At 23.8% G+C, this 24,562-nt stretch overlaps 1 protein-coding gene across 1 annotated transcript; it reads left to right on the plus strand.

The window, feature by feature from the left end:
* Window positions 1-23,126: 23,126 nt before the first annotated feature.
* On the plus strand, window positions 23,127-24,178 carry LOC136973323 (ras-related protein Rap-1b). Its single transcript, XM_067268056.1, has one exon. It carries the CDS (start codon window positions 23,129-23,131, stop codon window positions 23,885-23,887), a length of 759 nt encoding a protein of 252 aa, XP_067124157.1. The 5' UTR covers window positions 23,127-23,128; the 3' UTR covers window positions 23,888-24,178.
* Window positions 24,179-24,562: the final 384 nt, after the last annotated feature.

The raw sequence follows: 24,562 nt of genomic DNA on the forward strand, positions 1-24,562 counted from the left end.
GTGTTAATACATGTATTCAAAAAATTAAACAATTGCTCTTTACAAAAAAAAAAAAAAAAGCTTTATACCTTTTAAACGTTACTTAAAAATAATTTTTTAAAAATCTTGTTTGAATGATTTTAAATTCATTTATATTCATATATTATAATAAAGCTGTTTTAAAATCTTTACAATGCATAACCTTGATTATTTTTAATGAATAGTATGAAAATTTGAATTTTTAGCAGTGATTTATTACCATATGACTTTGACATTTTATTTTCATCATTTTTATAATATTATTATATTAAAATACTTATTATTGCATAATTCATTATGATATTTTCTGTAGTAGAAAAGAATATATCACAATATGTATAAATTATAGGGAAAAAGGTAATATTAACTGTCAACAACAAGAGAATCAATAACAGCACTTTTCTCTTTTACTGTCTGTTTTCTTACGAAATTCCACTGGGTCCAGTAAGTTTTCATCTTAAAGTAAGTAGAGAAACAGATGATCATTTTGGCCTGTATTGATTTACCTTTTCAAATTACCAGAGATTTATTTCTTTGAATTGCCTCATTTAAATTCTTCTAATTAAATACTTCTGAACCAATACAGTAAAATTTGATTTCTTTTGAAATGTTTTAATTAGTATTCGCATAACTTAAATAAATCTCTTTTATAGTATCTTACGTGCATTAGTTTCTAAATATAAAAGTTACTTCATTCATTTCCTTGAGTTATATTATAATTGGGATTCTTAATGTTTACTTTGAAAATTTATCACAAAAAATGTTATTTTTCTTTTGAACATATACAATAGTTTTCCAGGTTTTAGACTAGACCCGGATAAAATAAATGATAAATTGCTTGCTGGCAACTTTTTCTGAAATATTTCTTTATTCTGAGAAAATAATGTCAACATTACTTATACTGGTGTCAAGTTCTGAGTTCAAGTAAATACACAAGCAAATGTGTTGCCCCATTTTGATATTAATCATATTCCATTTACTAAATATCATTGAATCTTCTCATTAAAATTATAGATGGATATGTATATACTGTATGTGTTTAATTAACTAGGTTATTAAAATTATTATAATAAATTTTTAATGGTAGAAAGTATTTTATTAAAATTAAGAATAACATAAAATTTAATTTTTATCTATTATGTTATATTTAAATGAATTAATAAACACTATTTTGATAGAACTAATCCAATTAATGATACTACGTTAGTAGATTATATTGGTAGATTGAACGTCTAATAATTTCCAATGTTATAATGATATTTTTATTCGGCAATTACGATACATCGTAATTCTATGTCAATCTCATTACAATTGCTATTATGAAATAATTCGTTTTATTTATCTTAAGTTTACAAAGTAATGTCTGATGGCAAGAAAGAGTATCTTACATGTAACAAAGACCCCGAATAAGAATAAGATAGTAAATAAATTCTAACAATAATTAGAAGAGAAAAAAATATAGAGCTGAAAATAATGATACTTAGTTTCATACGTATAACGAATTTTTGTCTGATAGCATCGTTTTCCATTGTTCTCGAATAGTAAGAGCTGATTCAGTTCTCCGTGAAGATAGGCGTGGTCCACTCCACACGAGAATCGAATTTGGACATTCGAACATTACGCTGCCAATCAAGTATGATGAGAGTAGACTGTTAAATGACTGAAATTATTTTATTTTTGTTGAAAAAATATACTTAAATCAATATTTGAAACAAATTTAATGTTCTTATTCTAATAACGCTGGTAATCTAACAGTGACAACCGGTAAAACAATGAAATGTACAGTACAATAAAAATGGAGAGTAGTTAAACGATAAGCTCTCATTTTAATAAACTTTCAATTTGTTAATATTTTAAACTAATATATATATATATATCAATTTATTACAGATTTTTGCTACAAAAATATATATATAAATTTTGTTTTATGTGGCGAAGAATTATTTATATTGATTTTGACGTCGTGTCTCATACCTTCAGCAGTTATTAAGAATTTATGGAAAAAATCAACTGAATTATCTCCATAAAATGTTTTCGAGAAGTTTATGATTTGGTCATTGTTAACAGTTTTTACATTTAAGATCACTCATTGTGTAGTGTTAAATTATTTCTTAGCAGAAATAATTTTTATTACTTGTACACACACGATTATGATGCCAAGTAATACTACATACTAAAAGTTCCTTAATTGAACATATGATGTTTGACAATAAATGTTTTTAACGGTTCAGCTAACAAAGATTTATTCATCTTAATTTTTATTGTTATTATTTAAACTCATAAAATTATTTTAAAAATATTTTCTCGAGATTTATTTAATAATACACGGAAGAAGAGTTGGATTTATCAAAATTTAAATTCGACGAATAAATTAAAAGCTTTGCATATTTTTGTAAGTTTTTACTTTAAAAGGCGAAATTTTTTTAAATAAATCTTAAAACATTTAAGTTTATAACTTTCTTTTGCTGTATACAGTATACAAAGAATGTTATATCACATATATACTTTACTTATACAATAAATGCAATTAGTTAAGAATTCTAAATTGATGTTTTAGACATTTTTAAAGATATTCTTAGAAGAAAATTTAATTTAATTAAGTAAATATTTATTAAATCTTCAAAATTTAATTTTAAAAAGAAAGGAAGCTATTGATAAAGCTTTCAATAACACATTGTTTAAAAATTTACATATATTTGTAAAGATTTGAAAGACGTATGAAAAATGTAAAACTTTATTTTAGTACCTGATTTCATATAATACGTAAAATTTTATCAGATTGCTGTAAGCTATTGTTAAAAAAAAACACCGAAGTAAATATACTATTGAGAACGTTGAAATATTAAAGACCTTTCATCTAGAATTTAACAGTAATTAAGTTGTATTCATAGTCAAAAACTTATTTTAATCAATTATTTTTTGTTTTATCTCTATTAGGGATTTTCTATGTCGTAGAGGTGTCTTAAATGTCTCACTAGTGAGGTAAATTATTTCAAGAATTGTGTATAATCGAAATGAAATTCGAAGAAAAAATGCATATATCTTCTATGGAACCGTATAATTGATGTATCTTTTAGGATTTAAAGATTAAAAGAGACTATTTAAATTTTTTATTTTAACTCTTTCTTCCCGGTGGAAACTAATAAGAGGAATTTCATACTCGTTGTGGTAGCTGAACTCAAACTAGTGTAGTCGGGTAGCGAGAAATAGGATCGATATATTCTTATCAATCCACCCACGAAAATTCCTGACTTGCCTCACCTTGAGCCTGGATCCTTCAGAGTGATAAGCTGGTTCTTTCTCCATATTAAAGATATAAGTAGGCCAATAAAAATATATTAAATCTTAAGTAGTTTTTATAAATAGAAAATATACGATTTAATTTATTAATTATATATTGCACAATAAAAAATATTGTAAATAATTAGTTAGAGAAAAATTATATCTTAGGATAATTTGTTTATTTGTTTGATTGTTGCATTAGTTTTAAATTTAGCTTTATTTTTCTACTTTTATTTCCAAAAGTGTAAACTTTTATTTCATAAAACATTATTGTATTTCTCCATTTAAAAATTCTTTCAATTTAAATGAAAGGGAAGAAAAATTCTAGTTAAAATAAATAAATAATAAAATTAATTCATTAAAAATAGACAAAAAATATATAGAATTTACAACATTATTTAATTAATATATATAAGAGAATATTAAAAAATATACAGTACTTAATTTTCTAATTATTATTGGCTCACTAAGTGCAATATAATGTGTCTCTTGATTGGTTTATTGTATATAAAATCGTGAACAGAGAGAATGAAAATCCATACACTTTTCACAGATGAGAAACCAGAATCGAGTAATAACGATTCCACGAGTTGATGAGAAGATTGTGGAGTATTCGGCTTATTTAACAACAATTATTTCGCGAAATATGCCTGGGACCTTACTTATGGGTAGCGGTACTTACAAGTCCAACTTTGGTTATATTCTTCTATCTATTCACCTCTTACTTCGTATTGCTAAATGCCTTATATAGAATATCATGAATAGAAATATATAAACAAATATATATTATAAATTCATTAAAAGTCATGTATATATGGATTTTATCAGTTCATTAGTGTTTTCATCTGATGATATATCAGTATCAATTTTACAAAAAAAATAAATAAAATATCTGTTGAAAAGTAAAAGCAACGTTTACAAGGGTACAAAGTTTTGATATATAATTTACCAGATAAACATGAAACACATTTTTTCACATAATTTAGTATGTTTTACAAATAAAACTTACAATTTCACTGGCTATAGAATATGTTCTGTTATTTATATATCTAAATTGAAGATATATAAATAAATATTGACAAGTAAAATTGAATTGTATAGGAGTTATAAATTTATTTCTTACACACAGTTTAATAAGTGTAATATAAATTATGAAATTTTACCTTTATTCGGGTATAAAAATGGAAAAATAATTTCTAAATGCCAACTTATTAAAAAGTTCTTTGGTCAAAACAAAGCTTTTTCCTGCTTAATAATAAATAAATGCTATCTTTATGCACTTTTTGCAAATTAAAGTTAAATCGTTTGAAGTGAAAAAAAACATTAATTAATTTTAAAATTCAATGACGGTAATTTATATTAAATAATATGACTTTTTTAATGCTTTTGTGAATCATATTTGAGTGTAAGAGCACTTTTTGAAAGGAAGATTTATTTAAATTCATACTAAAGCAGTCCATCCAACTGGAAAAAAGAATTAAATTTAGATCTTGTGACTTTTCCAAAAACATTTTTTCGTCACATTAACCACAATACATCACTTACTTCTGCTGTATAATTGATTACGATGAAACTAAAATTTTAAAATTTTAAAATAATAGGTAGCTATCGAAATAAATAATTAAGGACTAGTTTTAAAAGAAAATTTTTAATTTTTCAATTGTAAATAAATAATTGTCTTGATTTCGTAACTTAATGTAAAAAAAAAATTATTTATTAAGATTATTATTATTATTTATATAATATTCTAATGATAAAATATTTCTATTTCTTGATATATTTATCTTAAATTTATTGAAATTAAAAGCACTTTTAGTTAATAATATCATAAATTTTCATTTTAATTGTCATAAAATATAGAATTATTCCTTAAATACATTTCATGCTCTCAAAAGAATTTCTTCAAAAGCAAATGCAACTTGTAAGAATCCTCAGAATACATGAATATAATATTGTATCGAATCATAAATACATATTTTTCTGATATATCTTCTATGATTTAAAGTTTTCTTTAAATTGAGGTTAACATTGAATATCAGGTAAATCTATTCTTCAATAACATCCTGTTCTTGGAAAAAATTACTCTCAAATTCAAATACCAAAAATATACGTCGAAATATATGAAGAATTAAATTTATGCTTCACTATATGACACTATACATGTTTACAGGCTATGCTTTGTGTAGGAAAATTATTGAAATTACAAGTAGAAAAGTTAAAAGGCTATTAGTAAATAGTAATATTGTTTAACCAATCATTTTAATTAACTATAACAAATTTAATGTAATTTGTTATAGTTACATACATAATACATAGTTACATAGTAAATACATTAAATTTTCAATAAGTTTATCATTTAAGAAAACAAAATTTCGTTTTATTATAGTGTTTCAGGAAAATAACATGAAATTCACGTTATAATCAAGCGATAATTAAATAAATTTATAAAATGTTAGTTTTTTAACTGAAAACGTATTAATTTAGGTTTAAAAAGAAATCTCAATTGATAAAAATGTACACGTTTTTAAATTTTGCGCTGATTTTATTCCTTATATATCAATAGCATATGTATAGCTCGTTTTACGAATCTTGATTGGGCTGCAAAAATGCACACTAACAGGGTCCTGTCTATTTACTTAATGAAGAGAACGGATTGTTTGATGAATCTGTAACAAGATCACTATGTGTTACCAAAAACAAAGGGGACTCTGAATTTTTAAAACTTTCAAAGCCCCAACCAAGTACAATATATTGCCCGGCCAAGATATACGAAACGGCCTGTAAATGCTCTTCAAAACAGACTAAAGAAGAAACTAAATTCTGTTTGTCTCAATCTAAGTACAATAATCATTATGAAAATTCCTACAATAATGCTTTGCAGTATTTTTAAATAAATTTGGTCTTATATATCACGTTATTATAAGAATTCTGTTAGGATTAATTACCAAAAAATTTAAAAATAATTATTATAAATTTAGTATTTTAATTATTTCAGATTATTACAAAATTTAATAATTTTAAGCATTTCTTACGTGAGAAAAATAAATATCGAAAGCGCATATTTATCGCATTTATCGTCACAAGCATCGAAGTGCCTAATTCGATTAATTTTAATAAAATTTGGAATAATAAATATTTATTATTGATATATAAAATAATTATAACATTCGAAACGTATTTTTCCTCTATATTATTTATATATTACAACATTTTAATTACCATTGTTCTTTTGTATTACAATAACAACTCAATATAGAATTGTTTTATATGTAGGAATATAAATAAAACTTTTACTTTCTTTTGACCCTTTGATGGTTTAAATAGTCGATGTTTTAAATTTGAATATAAGCAATGAAGATTTAAATAGACGAAAGTCAATTTATTTTCAATTATTTATTAACTGAATTTAGTAATATTATAGCAGAAAATGTTAGTAAACAACACAATTGTCATTTAGTACGGAATAACAGATAATTATTTTTTTGTTATTACTTTATTTTATCTTCTTATTATAAATAAAAAATATATTATTCTTATTCATCGTTTCATTATTATTATTTTTGTCAAATGAGTAATTATTCGGTTAAATTTACCTTTGGTATACAAAATGGCGGCTCGTCTCTAATTCCAGCAAATAAGAAGGGAAACAGTGGGGACGCACGTTCTAACCTAACCTAACCTATTCTAATAAATTACCATAATTATTACCAACCAAATTATTAGAATAGGTTAGGTTATGTTAGAACGTGCGTCCCCACTGTTTCCCTTCTTCTGTTTGCTGGGATTAGAGACGAGCCGCCATTTTGTATACCATAGGTAAATCTAACTTATTCTTATAGAAGACCTTGGAATTAAAGTAATCAAAAATAACAATGCTTATTCCCGAATTGAACTTACAATCTAAGGCCAAATTATTTTTGATTTAATCAAATTAAAGTCAACAGTCAAAATTATAAATAGCTATAAAAACAATTGAAATGTGTCAATCAAATTTTTACTATTTTATAAAATAACATTACACAGGTGTTATAAAATGATAATCAAACTGTAATTCAGTTTATAATTAATATAAACTATATCGAGCATTAAGATTCATTTTAAAAGTCAATATGTTATTTAAATTCAAATTCAAAGTTTAAGTATTAAATTGCAAAATAAATTTATCTGATATTACTATTTATTTCTATTAATTCCATATTTTAATCTCAAAGACAGTAAAACACTAATATTTTTCTGTTTTTAAAGGAACGAATTTAAGAAAAAAAATTCATTTTTCTTAAGTCAATATTCATTTAATTTCAATACATAAAATGCTCTTAACTTATACGTTTATTTGTTTTATAATTTTGAATATAAATAACTTAAAACCTTGATATTTAAATTTAAATGATGTTATTTTAATTAATTTCAGATTTTTCCATCAAAAACATTCTTCAAAAACATCCGTTCTAATAATCAGTTTTCAAGCTGCATGCTATATCGCGTGGCATATATTATATCAATTAAATTAATCGAAATTTCTAACTTATTATAACAATAATAACTCTAAAACTATCACGACTATAATTTACAATAACATTTTCCTTTTAATAATAAAAAATAAATGATTTTTAAATTATAGATATTGCATTAGACGCATTATCTATGTTAATGTTATTATATTTTTAGTACATTGAAAATTGAACTTTCGAATAAAATTATTAAATAAAGTGAATTCACAACTAAGAATACGATCAGACACTGTACAAATTGAGACGATAATAACTGCATCATAATTCTTTCCTGAAGTAAATCTCAGGAATCTAATCTCATTTGTTATTGTCACACACATATATATATAGATTCAAACTAATTCACTAAATAAACTGAAATATAAAATATATAGAAAACTTATATTTAAATTAAAATAATCTACAGAAATAGAAATCTATTATTAATAATTCTAAAACTTTAATTAGACAGGTTTATTATGATTTTAAAAATAATATTAGAACAATTACATGTTAAAACGATAAGGAATGTTTTAAAATTTATTTTAATTTGTTTAAAGTATTAAATTTAATAGTAAAACTGTTATAAGATTATTGTATTCTACGTCAGCATATTTGTACATTATTTTTAAAAAATGATAATTTAAAACATTACATTTTTCATTAAAATTACTTTATATAAAATATTTTAAAAAACTGAGATGATAAAGAAGAAATTTATTTAATTTTATTGTAATTAATTTTCCAAAATCTGTCTTCAGAATACCAAATTATATATATTACACGTATTTACATAGACTATAATTTATTGGAGCACTTTCTATCTATGACACTGTATGACTTGAAACTATTGATCGTGAATAAACGAAGTTATGGCATTTTAGCAAAATATTTTTTATATATTATGTTATATATATTTATTTATTTATAAACTAAATTGTTATAAATAATATAAGAGTGGATGGGAATGTTGTAATAGTAAAAAGAGTAATGTAGGAACATGTAATTATTACGATTTGTAAGGAAGTACTGTATTATATTTGAATCTTAAAAGTGATCAAGAAAATTATATTATTTTCAAATAAGTGGAAAAAGAAAATTTCTATAAAAATAAACGATTAAAAATTTCGTCTCAGAATTGTATTATAATTAATTAATTAATTTTTAAGGCAATACTTTCAATAAGAAGTTAAAGAAGTTATAACGTAATAAATTAAAAAAAAACACATTTTATCTTCTGTTAAAGTTATCCAAATAACCACGTTGGTCTCGTCATCATGAGGAATTAAGGTTCGAATTCAATATGGATTTTCATGAATTCAAGCAATTAATTTTGGCCAGGAATAGTTCTTCATTTCATGCTCATCAGAGTTACATTGCAGCCTGATCCATGTTAAGTAATGAATGAAATTATGAACAGAGATCTAATACTTTCTTTTAAGATCTTTTTCTATCAATGAATGTAATTAAATAAATATTATATAAATTTTGTTAAAATATCCAAAATTATTAAAATTAATTAAAGATCTAAAAATATTATAAACATAAAAATGTAGATTTAATATTTTTTATAATAATTGTAATTTTATAAGCTTAAAATTTATTTAAATATTATATGCTGTCTTTTAGAAAAATCATATTTCACCAATAATCATTAGAAGATATTTTAGTAAATTTGACAGCACGAAAATTCTAAATTTGTTGCGTAAAACAAAGTTCAAAACATCTTAAACGAATACGTTATTAATATTCCTCAGCAGCGAGGATAATTAATGAATGTTACTAAACAAAGAAAAAATAATGTATCATCCATCAAGAACCAACCTATTTATTTTTAATGAATCTTTGTTAAGGTATACTTGTTAAGTAAACTATTACATTATTTATTTATTTATAATTTATTTCGTTATTATTATTTTTTTATTTCTTTACTTTTTCGGTTCCTTAATGAAATTTTTTTTTTGTTCGTTTAAATTGAAAACTTAGATGTTTTATATATGTTTACTCGATTACTGCATACTGGTATAAACTATTAAAAAATTCTTTAAAAAATAAAATGAACACAAACGTTATCTCCTTTCAAATATATAATTATTTAAATTGTAGTTTTGGTCGCTTTTTCTTTTGGTCCAGGTGGAATTCTATAATCTACAATATACTTTTTTACTTAATATTTTATATATTCTTTAAAATTCACTTGATTGGATTAGTTAAATGCAGTAAATCACGTGTAGACACGTGTGTTCAGGCAGAATTGTTACTTAGTAGTAATAAACAGAAGAAATTATTTTGTTTTTATTTTTAATTGATTAATTTGTTTCATGAATAAATATCACAACTAAATTTACAAATATACTGTTTTTCTTCTAAATTTCTATCTCATTTTTGATAATAACAGCCATTTTCTTACACTCTGTTGTAGCATTTAGCGAAAAAAATTCACAGATTAAAATATGCATTCCAAAATTAAAATCTTTATAATTATTCCCAGAAAGATTCCATAAATTGAAAATAGATTTTACAATTGACCATTAAAAGTTCAGGAATTCACAGATGACTTGCAATAGTTTCATAAAAACTTTCTACGAAACATGCGACATTATGCAAAACAGAAGCAACAAATTTAATGGGTTAAAGAAAACTTTCCAATGAATCAATGATAAAATACAGCGTTTTCAATATTATTATTCTTAATTTTAGTTCGCTTGTTTCGTTTTCTTTGATATATATTTTAATATTATGATGTATAAAAGTATACATAGGAATTCTGAATAAAGTAATATACTGTAATAAAACAATGTTGTATGTACTGTACAATAAATTTATGATGTATATTATGATGTAATTTATGATGTAAATTTATGATGTAAATTATACGCTACAAATGAGTTGAAAAAACTGCTTGTTTTCTAAAATGTAATATATCATTGGCAATAGGATTCAGCTGTGGACAATACGTCTGTAAACATTTTGTAATTGATGGCTTGTTCAGTCAGGCACGGTGTGTTTAGTAGGAAATGGTTAAATTTTTACGTTATCCATTATTAAACAAAACTGAAGTCTGCTCTTTAGATCACCGCAACAGTTCCGAAGAAACAAAAGAAATAATTCCGTACCTCAGGAACCTATTACAATGTTATATTTAACAACTCCTAAGAGAGCAAAGCAACGAGAAGACACTTCTTTCCTGTTCGATGGGCAGGTTATTGTTGTGTTTAAGTCTTTAGCCGAGTATAACTAATGTCTATACGTGAGTTTCATCAAAATAATAATTCTGATATTTGGAATGCGTGTTAATGTTCGTGCTAACAAACTCTTCCATTTATTAATCTCGGATCGAAAGTTCTGATACTTATTTTCTTCGCCCTCTTCGTGTTATGTTTGTTTCCTTCAGATATTCGACAATCGAACTTTTCGCTATATTATAATTTTCTAACATCGTCTTGCTGTCATCAGCAGTGAAGAAATTATCCGCCTCGGAGATTTCATGCAGTACAGGAGACATTTCTTCTCTTTAATCCCTTTTCAGCTTCGTCTTTTAAAAAATTCCCTTTTCAAAAAAATTCAATCTCTCTGATATTATCGAAACTTTCTGAATATATATTTATACATCGTGCTCTTGCTTATTTTTACTCGAGAAGAGATGGTTTATCAAGATAAAGACACACTCGAGAATGGTAGAACTTTAAATTTTTATTGAAAAGTTATTACTTTTCGTCTCTATGTGGCGATTTCCGCAAAATCTTGGGACAATGAAGCCGTCGTCTATCTGTGCACAGTACGTAAAACAGTACTAACTCATTTAAACCTAAGCATGATAGTTCACGAAAATTATGCAAAATAAGAAAATAAGACAAAAAACAATCGAAATAAAATTAGCAATAGTATTGTTAAAAAATGCAATACATTAATTACATTACATTACATACATACATTACATTACATACATTGCAATACATGCAATAATTCCTGAACTGTTAATCATAAAATCTTTGAGTGTGTAATTGCAAAGATCTTAATTTTGGAATAGGTATTTTCATTTGTAAAAGGCTCATTTTTCTCTAAATGCTGCAAGGTAGTATAAATCCATAGCTTCGACTCAATCGAATTGGAAAAGTGTAGAATTTAGTTCTCGCGTGGGCATAAAGTTCTGTTCCCCAGAAATTAAACTACACCTCAGGGTTTGTTGCGAGTCAATCTGATCTAGCTGAAAAATGGTGTTACCGAAAGAAAAGATTATAATAATACTTGAATTATTATTAATAATCTTTATTGCGTAGTTATTAACAACAATAATGATAAGTTTTAATAATTATCATTAAGAACTTTATAAACAACTTAGTAAATGGTATAATTATCAAAAAATACAAAACAAAACGTTTAAGAACAGCTAGAACGAACTGCCTCAACCGCTATTTCTCTCATCAATTTATACCCATTCTGTATATTGACGTCACAACTGCCGCCTACCATATTTACACGCTCGTGCTCTTACATTTCTTTTCCCTGCTGGCAGTAAACTCTACACGTAACAAATTGTTTAAAGTTTGTTGATCGATGAATAAACTAATTCAGTGGTACTTTTGACTTTTCTGATTGTTTCATTATACCGGATGTTTAACGATCAAGCGGTTTATGGCGTTCTCCAGGGGGACAGACTGCAAAATAAACGAAAGCGGCCAAGATGCTTTGAATTTATGATCGGAAGTGTAAAATTTTCGCCCTGTCCTAAACAAAAATAAGGTGATAATGAATGAAACAAACTTGGGTTCTTCCTCACAAAAGTTTTAAACATCCTTAAACTATATCTGATTCCGTTATTATAATGCAAATGTAGTCCTGGATGTATAACATCCTGAAAGATAATCAAAATTAGTCTATGATTTAAATTATTAGTATTGTAAATAATTAAGCTATAAACTCTAAATCTCAACGGAAATCATATGCGTAATTCCGTTGAGATTTCGACATGTTGATCCTCAATAACAATGCATATTGATTAGAACTGATGCTATCTAAATTCAAGCTTTCTACAAGTATTCATTTAACGTCAAGTAGGTGAGAAAAAAATGTATGCGGCTACCGGAAGCCTACGAAATTCCCTCGAGGTCCACATCCAGAAAATTCTAGATGATATCTTAGTCATTTCTTGGGAAGAGAAAATTGGAATTCGTCAAAATTATGGGTTTTCCTACCTTATTTATACTTACTTATTTTATATTGTTATAGCATATTTTTATTGTACTTTATTGGACAAAATCGCTTTACAGCACCGTTAGATATGATGACAGGTTGTTAAATTATTAATTCATTTTTTCATATTAATAAGCCAGTCCAAAAATACATAAAGTTTAAAATAATTACATTGGTAAAATATATATTCTTAGAAAAAAACTCCGTATAAAAAGTTCTTTTTAAATGAATAAGAATACGTGTTCTGTAGCTTAGCAGCTTCTACGAAAGAAGCCCCTTTACTACGCGTTATATTAAAATTTTTCTGCAGGATACCGTCTAAATATAGATATTATCAATAAATTCACGTTATGGTATAATTATATGCATTAAAATTTATAATATAAGCGTTATATAATTCAATAATAATAATAATACTGCAACAAATAACAAAAATCAGAATGTTTAAAGAGAGAAGAGAGAGGTTTTTAACGTTACTGAAAACCAAAGTTTTGCGAAATAAATTAGAAAAATAATTACGATATTTGATTTCAAAGATATTCATTTTGTGTTTTAAGTTAATAATTTCATCGAAAAATACAGAAAATTGATAGGAATTTTCACCGAAATTTATAATTGTCATTTTGACAGTAGAATTTCCTAAATTATTTAATTAGAATTTTCTAATTTTTAAGGACTAAAATATCATTCGAAATTGCGAAATAACAGTTGTTTTTAAATTTCTAAGAAAAGAAAAACAATATAAAATGTTCGAAAATAATCAATACTTTAGAAAATGGTTTTTAAAAAATATAAAATGAATTGTTCTATTTCTTGAATTTTTTAAAAATCAAATAAATATTCTTTGAATTTTAAAATTCAACTATTTAAATTATTTCAAGATAAATACAAAATATTTCACTTTTAATATTTTTAAATTAACAATTTTAAATGAAAACATTTTTTCCTAAGAATAATACGAAATTGAATGAAATTATCGTGAAATTTTATACGTTTACATGTAAGTTAATTATATTGATAGATATAAATAAATTAATTTTTTCGAGAAAAATATAAACCTTACATAAAATTATATATATATTTTTTTATTTGTTATTTTTAAATTTAATTTAATTTTGTATAACTGAATAAAAAATTTAAGAAGTACTTTAAGTTCGTAAAAATTACAATTTCAATCACGAGTTTATAGTAAAGTTCACGATTCACTTTAATATAAGTGGTGTTTACTATGTGTACAAATGAATGAGTTCCATTAGGCTCTTTTTATAGTCGAATTCAAGCAGTCCAGACGAAAATATCTAAAACATTCAAAACTTTTGAGCCATTTCACGAACAAAATATCTATTTCATTCTTCTACATACAAGTAAATACAGTAATTTGTTTCTAGATTCTGTAGAGAATATATATATATATATATATATATATATATATATATATACATTAATATATATATATATATATATATATATATATATATATTTAAAACTTCCTAATTAAAAATTAAGGATTTATTTTTGTATTTTAGATAGCATAGTATTTAAAATTCAAAATAGAATTCTTTAAATATAAGTAAGCTAATTTGAAACATTTTAGAATTACTTTAATAGAAGAGAATAAACCGTTATCATTTTTATTTTCTTTTATTTTATAAGATCGATGACAATATCTATATATAATACTTAAATATGTAGCAATTAGAATAATAGTCGATGCTTACGACTTCAGATCAAGACTTAACTAAGAAATTTATTTAATACATTATTTTATTTGTAAAATGTTTTATCATTTGCCACATATGCATAAGCACGTAGTACATATACACACATACACAATATATATATATATATATATGCATACATATTTGTTTTATTTGCATTTTTATCTGTGTAGTGAGCATATTGGGAAAATTCATATGCAGCTAGAACCTCACTAACTCGGACTAATTGAGAGAAAGCCTAGTACTAATTAGCGAAGTTTTTATTGAAATGCGTATTGTATAATCCAAAAAATAGATTTTATTTAGTCAAATTTTATCGTGCACCTTATTAAATGAACAAGTACAGCGGTCTGATACTTTTACAATGCAAAAAGTAGTAGCATTTTTCTTGTCATTATCAACATTTACTACTAATTCGAGCTTTACAAAAGAAGCTAGTTCGGCTGAAATATGAAAAAAATTGTAGACCTATAAATTCCCACTGTCGTCTGTCTGTCCTTTCTTCCTTAATCTCGAAAACGGAGTTAGATAAAGAAAAGTCGAGACCAGATATGAAAACCTTAGATTCGATAGGCCTCGAATACAAACTTCCGGTTTGCGCCGGAAGTCACGTTATTTTAATACTGTCAATCCAAAAATTTCCCCCGAAAGGGGTTAGATAGATGACCGGCATGACTCTATTGTTAACAGGAAAAGTATGATGTACCGTACAGGAGCAAGATACTACTAAAATCAAGAGCATATATTCAAAATTAAACTTTTCAATGACTACATTTCCCATTTCTATTTCCGTCTTAAACTTTTGTCATTTTTACGAATGTTTGCATGAAATTATAAAGTTAAATAATATATATTTTTAGATAATTAAATTTCTGTTTATCGACAATACATTTTCCTATTTAATTTTCAAAATAAAGTTAGTATCATCATCGTCGTCCGCTCAATATATTATAATTTTATTAGATTCTTTCAGCCATTTCATTTCTTAAGCGAATAAACGGATAGACCGACACTTTCAGCTTTGACACACGTAATGAAATTTAAAATTTACATATAATTTAAATGATTAGAATTTTTATCTGAAATATTTATGACTTTTCTTATATATATATTATTTAATTAAATCTGAAAGTTAATTTTATTTAAGTGTATATTTATATACTTGAATTCAGAGGAAAAACATCTCCATGGAGTTTCTAAGTACTTGAAGTTGTATTCATACATGAGTGATCAAAGTAATGAGTATGTACTCAAAGTGAATCACATATCGAATCGACAAAATAGACCTCATTATCTCGATTTTTTTTCCTTGTTTTGTAATCTCTGATTAGTTTTATAAACAGTAACAGCACATGAATTAATTACTGAATATTAGAACAATAAGAATAAACAACATTTCGATTAATATTTTATATATAAACTTATTATAAATGTTGTTTTTAAAAAACAATACATATATTTAAAAATCTTTCATTTAATATTAAAATATTCAAATTTGTAATTTATCAAATAAGAAACTTAAATATTTATATTTTTTTATTATTGTTCATTAACATAATTTAATATATTTTAACTAAAATAGTCTAAAATTGAATATTTAATATAATAATTTGTTTTATATATATAGTAATAACTATATAAAAATTACATATATACATATGTAGTTTTTGTATAATGTAAAAATTTATTTTTTTATTAAATAAGTTAATTAATAATTTTTATTAAATTATTAAAATTAATTGATTATAGTACATAAATTTTTAACAAACAATACTTGAATTTTAAAATTATGATGAATACCATATCATAGGCTCAGAACAATGAGATCAACAGTACAAGTATATTCAATTGAGGCTCAAGATCAGATTATCTTCCAAAATTAATTTTTAAAAGAAAAAAAGGACATGAAAGTGATTTAAATTAAACTTTCTTTTAATGAATAATGAAAAATTTTTTTTTTACTTGTTCTGTTGGTTTTGTTCATATATTTGTGATTATGGGAGAGTAGGGCACCAAATTATGTCACAAGTTGAAGTCCAACTCTCCCAAAATATATGAAGAAAATCAGCTTGACACGGTCTTCACCCCATCTTACCTTTCTCAACTCCACTATATATATATATTCTGAGCAAATATTTTATTCAGTTACTAACAGTAAGTTCTTACCTGATTTTTACATAAGCTCATTTATATTTAATCTAGAAACAATTAATCACATTACGTTCAATGATTAAAACGAGCTGATACATTTACTTAGTAAGTGTTATTATATTTGTTATCCGAATACTTTTCAATCAAATTTATTCCTTTTACTAATTCACATTAATATATATTATCATCACGTCTACAATAAATTCGAAAGTTTAATAATTAAAAATTACTTACGAATTATAAAATAAAACAATTTTTAATTAAAACTCACTATTCAATGCGTATATTTACATTTTTTAATTATTATTAATTATAATTTTAAATTTATAGTTTTTAAATTGTAATTTCTTTCTCTATAACTGTAAGATATATTTGCTTAAATATTAAAAAAAATATATATTATAATTTATATTATTATTAAAAATAATCTTTCTGGAATCAACATAAACTTCAAAGTATTCAAATAGAAACACTGGATATATGCTGAATCGACACACATCATTATTCACTTCAAGATTTTCAATTTTAGGCATGTATCAATGGTTTTCAGATTGAATTCTAAATTCAATGTTAAATCATTGATCATCCGAGAACAACTTGCTTTGCATGGAAAACAGGTTTATTTTTTTAAAAAAATAGGTTTTATTAGCACATACTTTTATAAAGTTAAAATCTGATTTCATGTTTAAACTGATAGAATATTAAATATTAAAAAAAAAAAACTCGAGATATCTTATATTCCTAATTTATGATGCTCTCGGGATCTGTTTATATCTTCTTTACGTATAAAGTTCTTATCTATTAATTTCGCTTATAAATATTCGGATATATCTAAATATCATTTCTACGAATTCTTCAGATCTTAAATTTTTCATAATTTCCTATCAGAATCGATAAAAAAAATTAGTTTAGCTTTGTTTACGTACAGTACAACTTCACGACATACAACGTTTGATAAAAACATTGATAAATCGATTTAAGTAAAGGCAAAAAAAATCACTTCGAATAAATAACACTGAATAAAATATTATTTTTAAACAATTTGTATACGAGAAGATTTTTTTTTATTATCTTAGAAGCAATTATTTATAGAATGAAGTGTCGTTGATCTTTATCGTTCATTCAGTGAATAATGCATGAAGTAGCATTTTAAATGAGCATGTTTGAAGTTTTATCATTGTAAAATTCATGCGCAATTTCAAGATATCCTCTAATAACATCATGGATTTTTAAAAATTTTCGTTTTAGTAACAATTTCTCTACGTTAGAAAACGTTTAGAACTTAAATATTGATAATATAGCCGTTAGTGGCTGTGACGTGTAAAGATTAATATTCTGTTATATTACAGTTAAAAAACTTAGATTAATTACTCCTCGGTGTTTCAAACTAATTTAAAATATATATTTTCGTTTTTTTTTATTCGACTAAAACATATAGATCCATAACTTTTTATGTACTTTATTTTTTAAAAAATTGTAAAATTATTTTGTATAGAAAATATTTATATAAACTGCTTTAAAATTGAAATTTAAATAAATGTAAGATTAATAATTATTCTTATTTAATTTTCTTTAAAAGTTTAAATCAGTAGTTTTTAAAGAATTGATTTGTAATTCTATTTTTATTAAGTTATATGATAAAGACATTAATTTAATAATAATAATAATAATAATAAATATATAATATAAGTTGCTTCATCCTAAAACATTATAGGATAAAATTTATTATCATTAGAATAAATAATTAAATTGATCTTAATCTATTATTTATAATCCAATATAATATTTGTCTTTATATAATTCCAAAATAACAATTCTTTTAAAATTGTTCTTAATAAATTATTATAACTTTTAAATTAAAAGTGATCTTATCTTTTAAAAAAAGTAAATAGTAAAGAATAAATTAAATCAGGATATAATCTTAAACTTGACATAATTCTTGATCTTATATCTGTTAATTTAATGATAAAGAACATGAATATTCTATTTTTAATATGCTTTATTCATCAAATTATAATTTACATCAATTATGTAATAATTTTATATCATTTGATCTTTAGTCTCACTCGCTATATTTCCGTAAATAAGGCACATAAGACTTTATTAATTAATTAATTAATTATTATAAGATATTAAAATGTAAATAATAATATCTTATATGAATTTCAAACCCACAGAGAAGAAATTTTACATTTTAAATATAAGCTGTTAGACAAAATATTTGGCATGTATCTATCTTACTAATAAATTAAATTCCTATTTTAATTATAATATATTATTTTTAATTTAAAAAGAAATTAATATTTTAAACATATATTTATTACAGAATAATAATAATAATAATAACATTTAAGAAAAATAAGTAAATAAAAGGACGATAAAGTTTACTATTATTAAAAAACATCTGTAAAGTCATATATATACTAGAACACGTAAACTTTTATTTAGAAAATATTTATTTAACTACTAGAAAACAGAAGTTAATCTCTTTTTCAATTGTTTTCACATTCCAGAAAAAGAAAAAAAATAAATAAAATTTCAACAAACGAAACTAAATTAATGTTTACTTTTCTACTACTAAGCATTAATAGAGGAAACAAAGCAGGATATCCTTTTAGAAGTGATAAAATTATAATCTTTTCGCAGTTGAACTGTTAGGAAATTGTTCTATAATTATGCGTTTAAGAAGAGAATTTTCTTATTATTAAAATAGATGCAACCTTGATTGTTTTTTCTTTATTTTAAAACAATTTCCAGATTTTGCTTTAAGGAAATTACATTTTTTTTAATATTTTTTTTTCTAATTTTCTAGCAGAATGATTATTAAAAGAAATTCTATAAACAGAATAGATTCTATGTTTTGATTATTCAAAAACTATGTATTAAATGTATTACAACGTTTACATAGAATGACTTAAGCTCTAATAAAAATTTTAAAAAACAATTTAATTTGATTGCATGGGTCTGTGTTCGATTTTACAAAGGTATATTTTAAAATAATTTAAGTACTTAAACTTATTTTAAAAATTATTGATCGATAATTAAATTTATTTACAATTATTATTTAAGTTGACTCATAAATTTTAGAAGTGCTTATTAAAAATAATAATAATAATAATAATAATAATTCTGATAAGCAGCTTTTGTTTGTTTCTTTTTTATTAAAATTAAATATAAAATTTCCTTAATTTATATCTTTAAATTATTATTATTATTATTTAAAACTTTTTCCACAAAATAAAAAGTTCTTTGTTTGTCTGAAACTTTCATATATTTTAGTAAAGGATTAAGCATCTTAACTCAGAAATATTGAACTAGTTTAGAAGGGATTAATTTATCCCGATTAAGGAAAAAGAAAAGAAAATCCTTTTTTTTAAAGCAAAAGCAATTTTACCAGTAACACTTAAGATATCACTTTTCCTCAGATTAAGTTTTAATCCCAAGTCTAACATTTCTTGCCAACTTAGCCTATTATAACGAATGAATGATGAAAAGGAACAATCTCGAATTTCAAGAAAGGAGAACTTTTTTTTTTTTAACCAGCCTTTACTTTTTTTTATTAAACTCTAAAACTTTCCAGACAAGAGTTATATTACAAATTTCTATGAAACTTTGAATTTATTTATACTTAATGTCAAAAATAGTAAATTCTTGCATTGTTAACTGAACACATTTCACTCTACTGATATAATATATCTTTCCAAATTTAACTTGTAGATATCACTAGCTAATATTATCCTCGTAAAACTTATCTGAACTATTATTAATTTTTACAAAATTTATCTGACGGAATTCAAAATTTATTATATTGTCTTTTCATTCTTTCAGAATAAAGTTTAATTTTAAATATTTTATGAGTTCTCAAAATACTTTATATTGATAAAATATGAATATAATACAATATCCAATTTATTTAGTTCCATTTTTACTCATCTCTCAGACGTAATAAACTTTGTAAAAGGACTTGAAAAGAACTTTTTTTTTTATTAGAAAAATATGTCAGACTACATACATTCTATTTGCAAGAATTTTATGCGCAAAGAACTGAATATTGTATCTCTAAATAAAATTTTGGCATACAAAATGTTCTCCTTCATATAAAATGTCTAGTAAAATTTTTATATGTTGAATAAATATAAAACATTCTTCATTTTTATAAAACAAATTTAAAGGTATTCCATTATCAAATTTGATCGTCAAAGTTCGCATAAAATCTGCAACAAAATTTCTAATTTGCAAACTCAATACTATGCAAAACTAAATTTGAAATTTTCTCATAAAATTCCCTTTACAACTCGCTAAATTTTAACATTATTTTAAATTCTTGTGACTTACAAAAGTCTTCTCATTCTTGATGGCTAAAAGTTATTATAGATGTGATTTATTGACACTTAAATTCTTATTTATAAATACAGTATTTGAAATATGATGTATTTTCGTACGAAATCTTAAATTATTTAACATGTTTTATAATAAAAATATCATGTATTTTATTTCATGAAAGCGTTGAAGTTTATGATTTATGGTTTTTTTATGTAAGAAAAGAATCGTTAATATTTTAATACTGTTTTTCTAAATGGAATTTTAACTTTATTTAACTAAAGTCCAAAGCTTTATATCATTTAAGAGAACCGCAATCAAAGAAATTAAATTTTGTAATGTATTTAAAGCAGATAGTTTTAATCTTAAATATTGCAGTTTCCATTTAAATGATTTGAATGGAAACTCTTTTTAAATTTCCATTGAATAAAATAGCAATTGTCTTAAAGATATTTATTGCCACAAACAATGATATTAATATTGAAAATTTATTCACGCGATGCCCTCGTAAATCTCACTTATATACTTTATAGCAAATTTATTTCTTTACAATTTTTAAATTATAAATGAGCTTTAAAATTTAAAATTTAACTGTAAAAAAGAAGCAATTTTAGTAAAATCCTATATTTAATCCAGTCCATTCACTCTTAAGAGAAGAATTTAAAGATTAAATATAAAGTTAGTAAAGCGATTGTTGTAGTGCATAATTCTGTACTTTCGCATGGGATAAGATTAACTTTTTAGAAGTATTTCTTTTATATCTTATTATATAGAGGAACTTTTACAATTGATTTGATCTATAAATTTAGGAAAAAAGTTTTTATTCTTCAATAATGGATAATCTTTAAAATACACTAGATATAAAGTAGATTAGAAAAATTCTATTGAATTACAATTCTGTCAAATCTGTAGAGTATTTGTAAATAAAACTAATAAAACATAAATAATTTTTTAACATTTATTTTATATTCTTTTTTAAATATAAATTTAATTTTTAAAAACATAAATATTAATATATGTTTACATAAAAAAAAAATAATAATTTTTATTAATAACAGAAAAGAAGCATTTTTTTAAATTTCTGTCAACATTTTTATTTATACTTTTTTTTATTAAAATTTTCTGAATAAAATAAATATAAGAATAAATCAGAATATTAGCTTTAAAATAAAATTAAAGTTAATTTTTTTTTAAATTTAAATTAATTTTCTTCATTTATATAATTATTTTACGGATAAATTAATAATAATGGATTTAGAAATATTGAAAATTTACCAATTTATCTTATTAATTTACTCCATTTTTCAAATTGGAATGAATAATTTATTTATTTTTTTATTTTTCGTTGCTATTTTATTTTTATTAACTTATATGTAAATTAATTAATAATTTGTTTGTATTTTGAATCCTTGACAATACGATAATTGTTCATATATTTGGAAAGTAAGGTTATCTGCATTTTCTTGAAATTTTAAAAATTCATAATTTCAAATTAAAATTCTTCATGGATTAAATACTATTTATTGGTTTTATACTATAAATGCCATTCTTTTCATTCAGTAAACAATTCAAGGATTCTTAAGAAAAATAAAGCTGAAGGATTTTCTGTTAGCTTTATTCAGCTGGAAAATCAATTTATTATTATGTTATTTCTGTCCATTAATGTTCATAGATGTTTTACACGGTAAATGTGCTAGAATAAACAATGTTCTCATGCTTTTCCTCATTTGGAAACTATTTTTTTTTTATTTAAAGATTTTACGGCAAATTGCTTCTCTACAGTCACAATAAAATGAGTTTATTATAAAGTATTATTGTGTTTATTGTAAAAGTTCTAGATTAATTTACATAATATGTGTATGCAATAGGCCTATATACAATATATTATAGTTTTTAATATTTCAAATGATGTTGTATTGAAGGTTTGATAACATTATTATATATTTATAGGATATAATGGGTGACGACACAGAATACAGAATTCGTCTTGTGATTCTTGGAGGAGGAAGAGTTGGAAAGAGTTCGATTGTGAAGAGATTCCTCTTTAATGCTTTCTGTGAAAAATATCGTCCGACAGTTGAAGATCTTTTCTGTCGCGAATTTGATATCGGTTCTACAGTTTTAAAAGTAGACATAATGGATACCGCTGGAGATCTCCAGTTTCCGGCCATGAGAAGGTTATCAATAGCAAACGGTTTAGCATTTCTTCTCGTCTACAGCATAGATTGCCCAACATCATTTAATGTTGTCAAACAATGTTTTGAAGAAATAAGAGAACAAAAAAAGGATTTTCAAGAATTGCCAATAATCGTCTGTGGAAACAAGAGCGATCTTGGTGAAGAAAAAAGAGTGGTGAAGAAGGAAGACGTGGCCGAATGGGTTTTTTGTGACTTGCCACGTCTTAGAGTTAAAGTCATGGAATGCTCTGCCAAAGAAAACATAAATATAAAAGAAATATTTAAGGCATTTTTACAATTGTCTAAAATCCCTTTACCAGAAGGTGCTAGTCTGAGACGTCGTTCAAGTGCTCACGTACCCACAGGAAAATCGTCACGAGTAGCTACAAGCTTGAGTCCTCATCACGATGCAGGTTTTGATGAAAGTTCTGGTTCAAGAATAAAACCCAGAAGTCGAAGTTTAATCAGAAGAAGCAGCAAAAAGGTATCCAAATTGAAAGAACAAGCCCAAGACGTCGATGACTGTGTTGTCTCGTAAACAGGGTCATTATAAGTTTGAAATAAACAAACATATCTTTGTTTGTGCCACATATCTTTTTTTCCTTCTTCTCTTTATTTGTTTTGTAAAATGTTATTTAGTAATAGTTTAATGTAGTTCAAATACAGACAAACATAAAAAAGGTATTCTGTAATTTATGGCTCAAGCCAAATGAAATTAACTTCATAATTAAACAAAAAGAATGGTGTTTGCTTAATTAAAGAACATTTAAAACAAACTATAAACGAAAACTTTCATTAATGTACATTATACATTAGTAAATTAAAGAAACAAATAAAGTATTTTCATGTCGATGTGGTTTCGACATGAAAATACTGAAATAGCATATGTAATAACATTTTATTAGTCTCTGAAAAGATTAATAAGTAAAAATCAAACACCTTACTTTAAATAAAACTTGATATTTTATAAAGCTATTTGGTTTGCACCATAGCTTACAGGATATCATAATATAGAATGTAAACATTTACAAAGAATAGACTTTATTTTACTCAATTGGAAATCTGTGGTCTTTCTTTTTCTATAGGAAATGTATTTTTTATTCTAGAATCTACAAATATTTTCAACTCTTTTTAATCGTTTCACTGATCTCAATGGAATTACATTACACACGAAACAATATTTGAGCCTTTATTAGCAATGGCAGAAATAACG

Source organism: Centruroides vittatus, unplaced genomic scaffold (genome assembly GCF_030686945.1).
Source record: "Centruroides vittatus isolate TY-2023 unplaced genomic scaffold, ASM3068694v2 contig_3131, whole genome shotgun sequence".
NCBI lineage: Eukaryota > Metazoa > Arthropoda > Arachnida > Scorpiones > Buthidae > Centruroides > Centruroides vittatus.

Coding starts and splice junctions, on each gene's coding strand:
- LOC136973323 (XM_067268056.1), top strand. CDS start 23,129: ATGGGTGACGACACAGAATACAGAATTCGTCTTGTGATTCTTGGAGGA.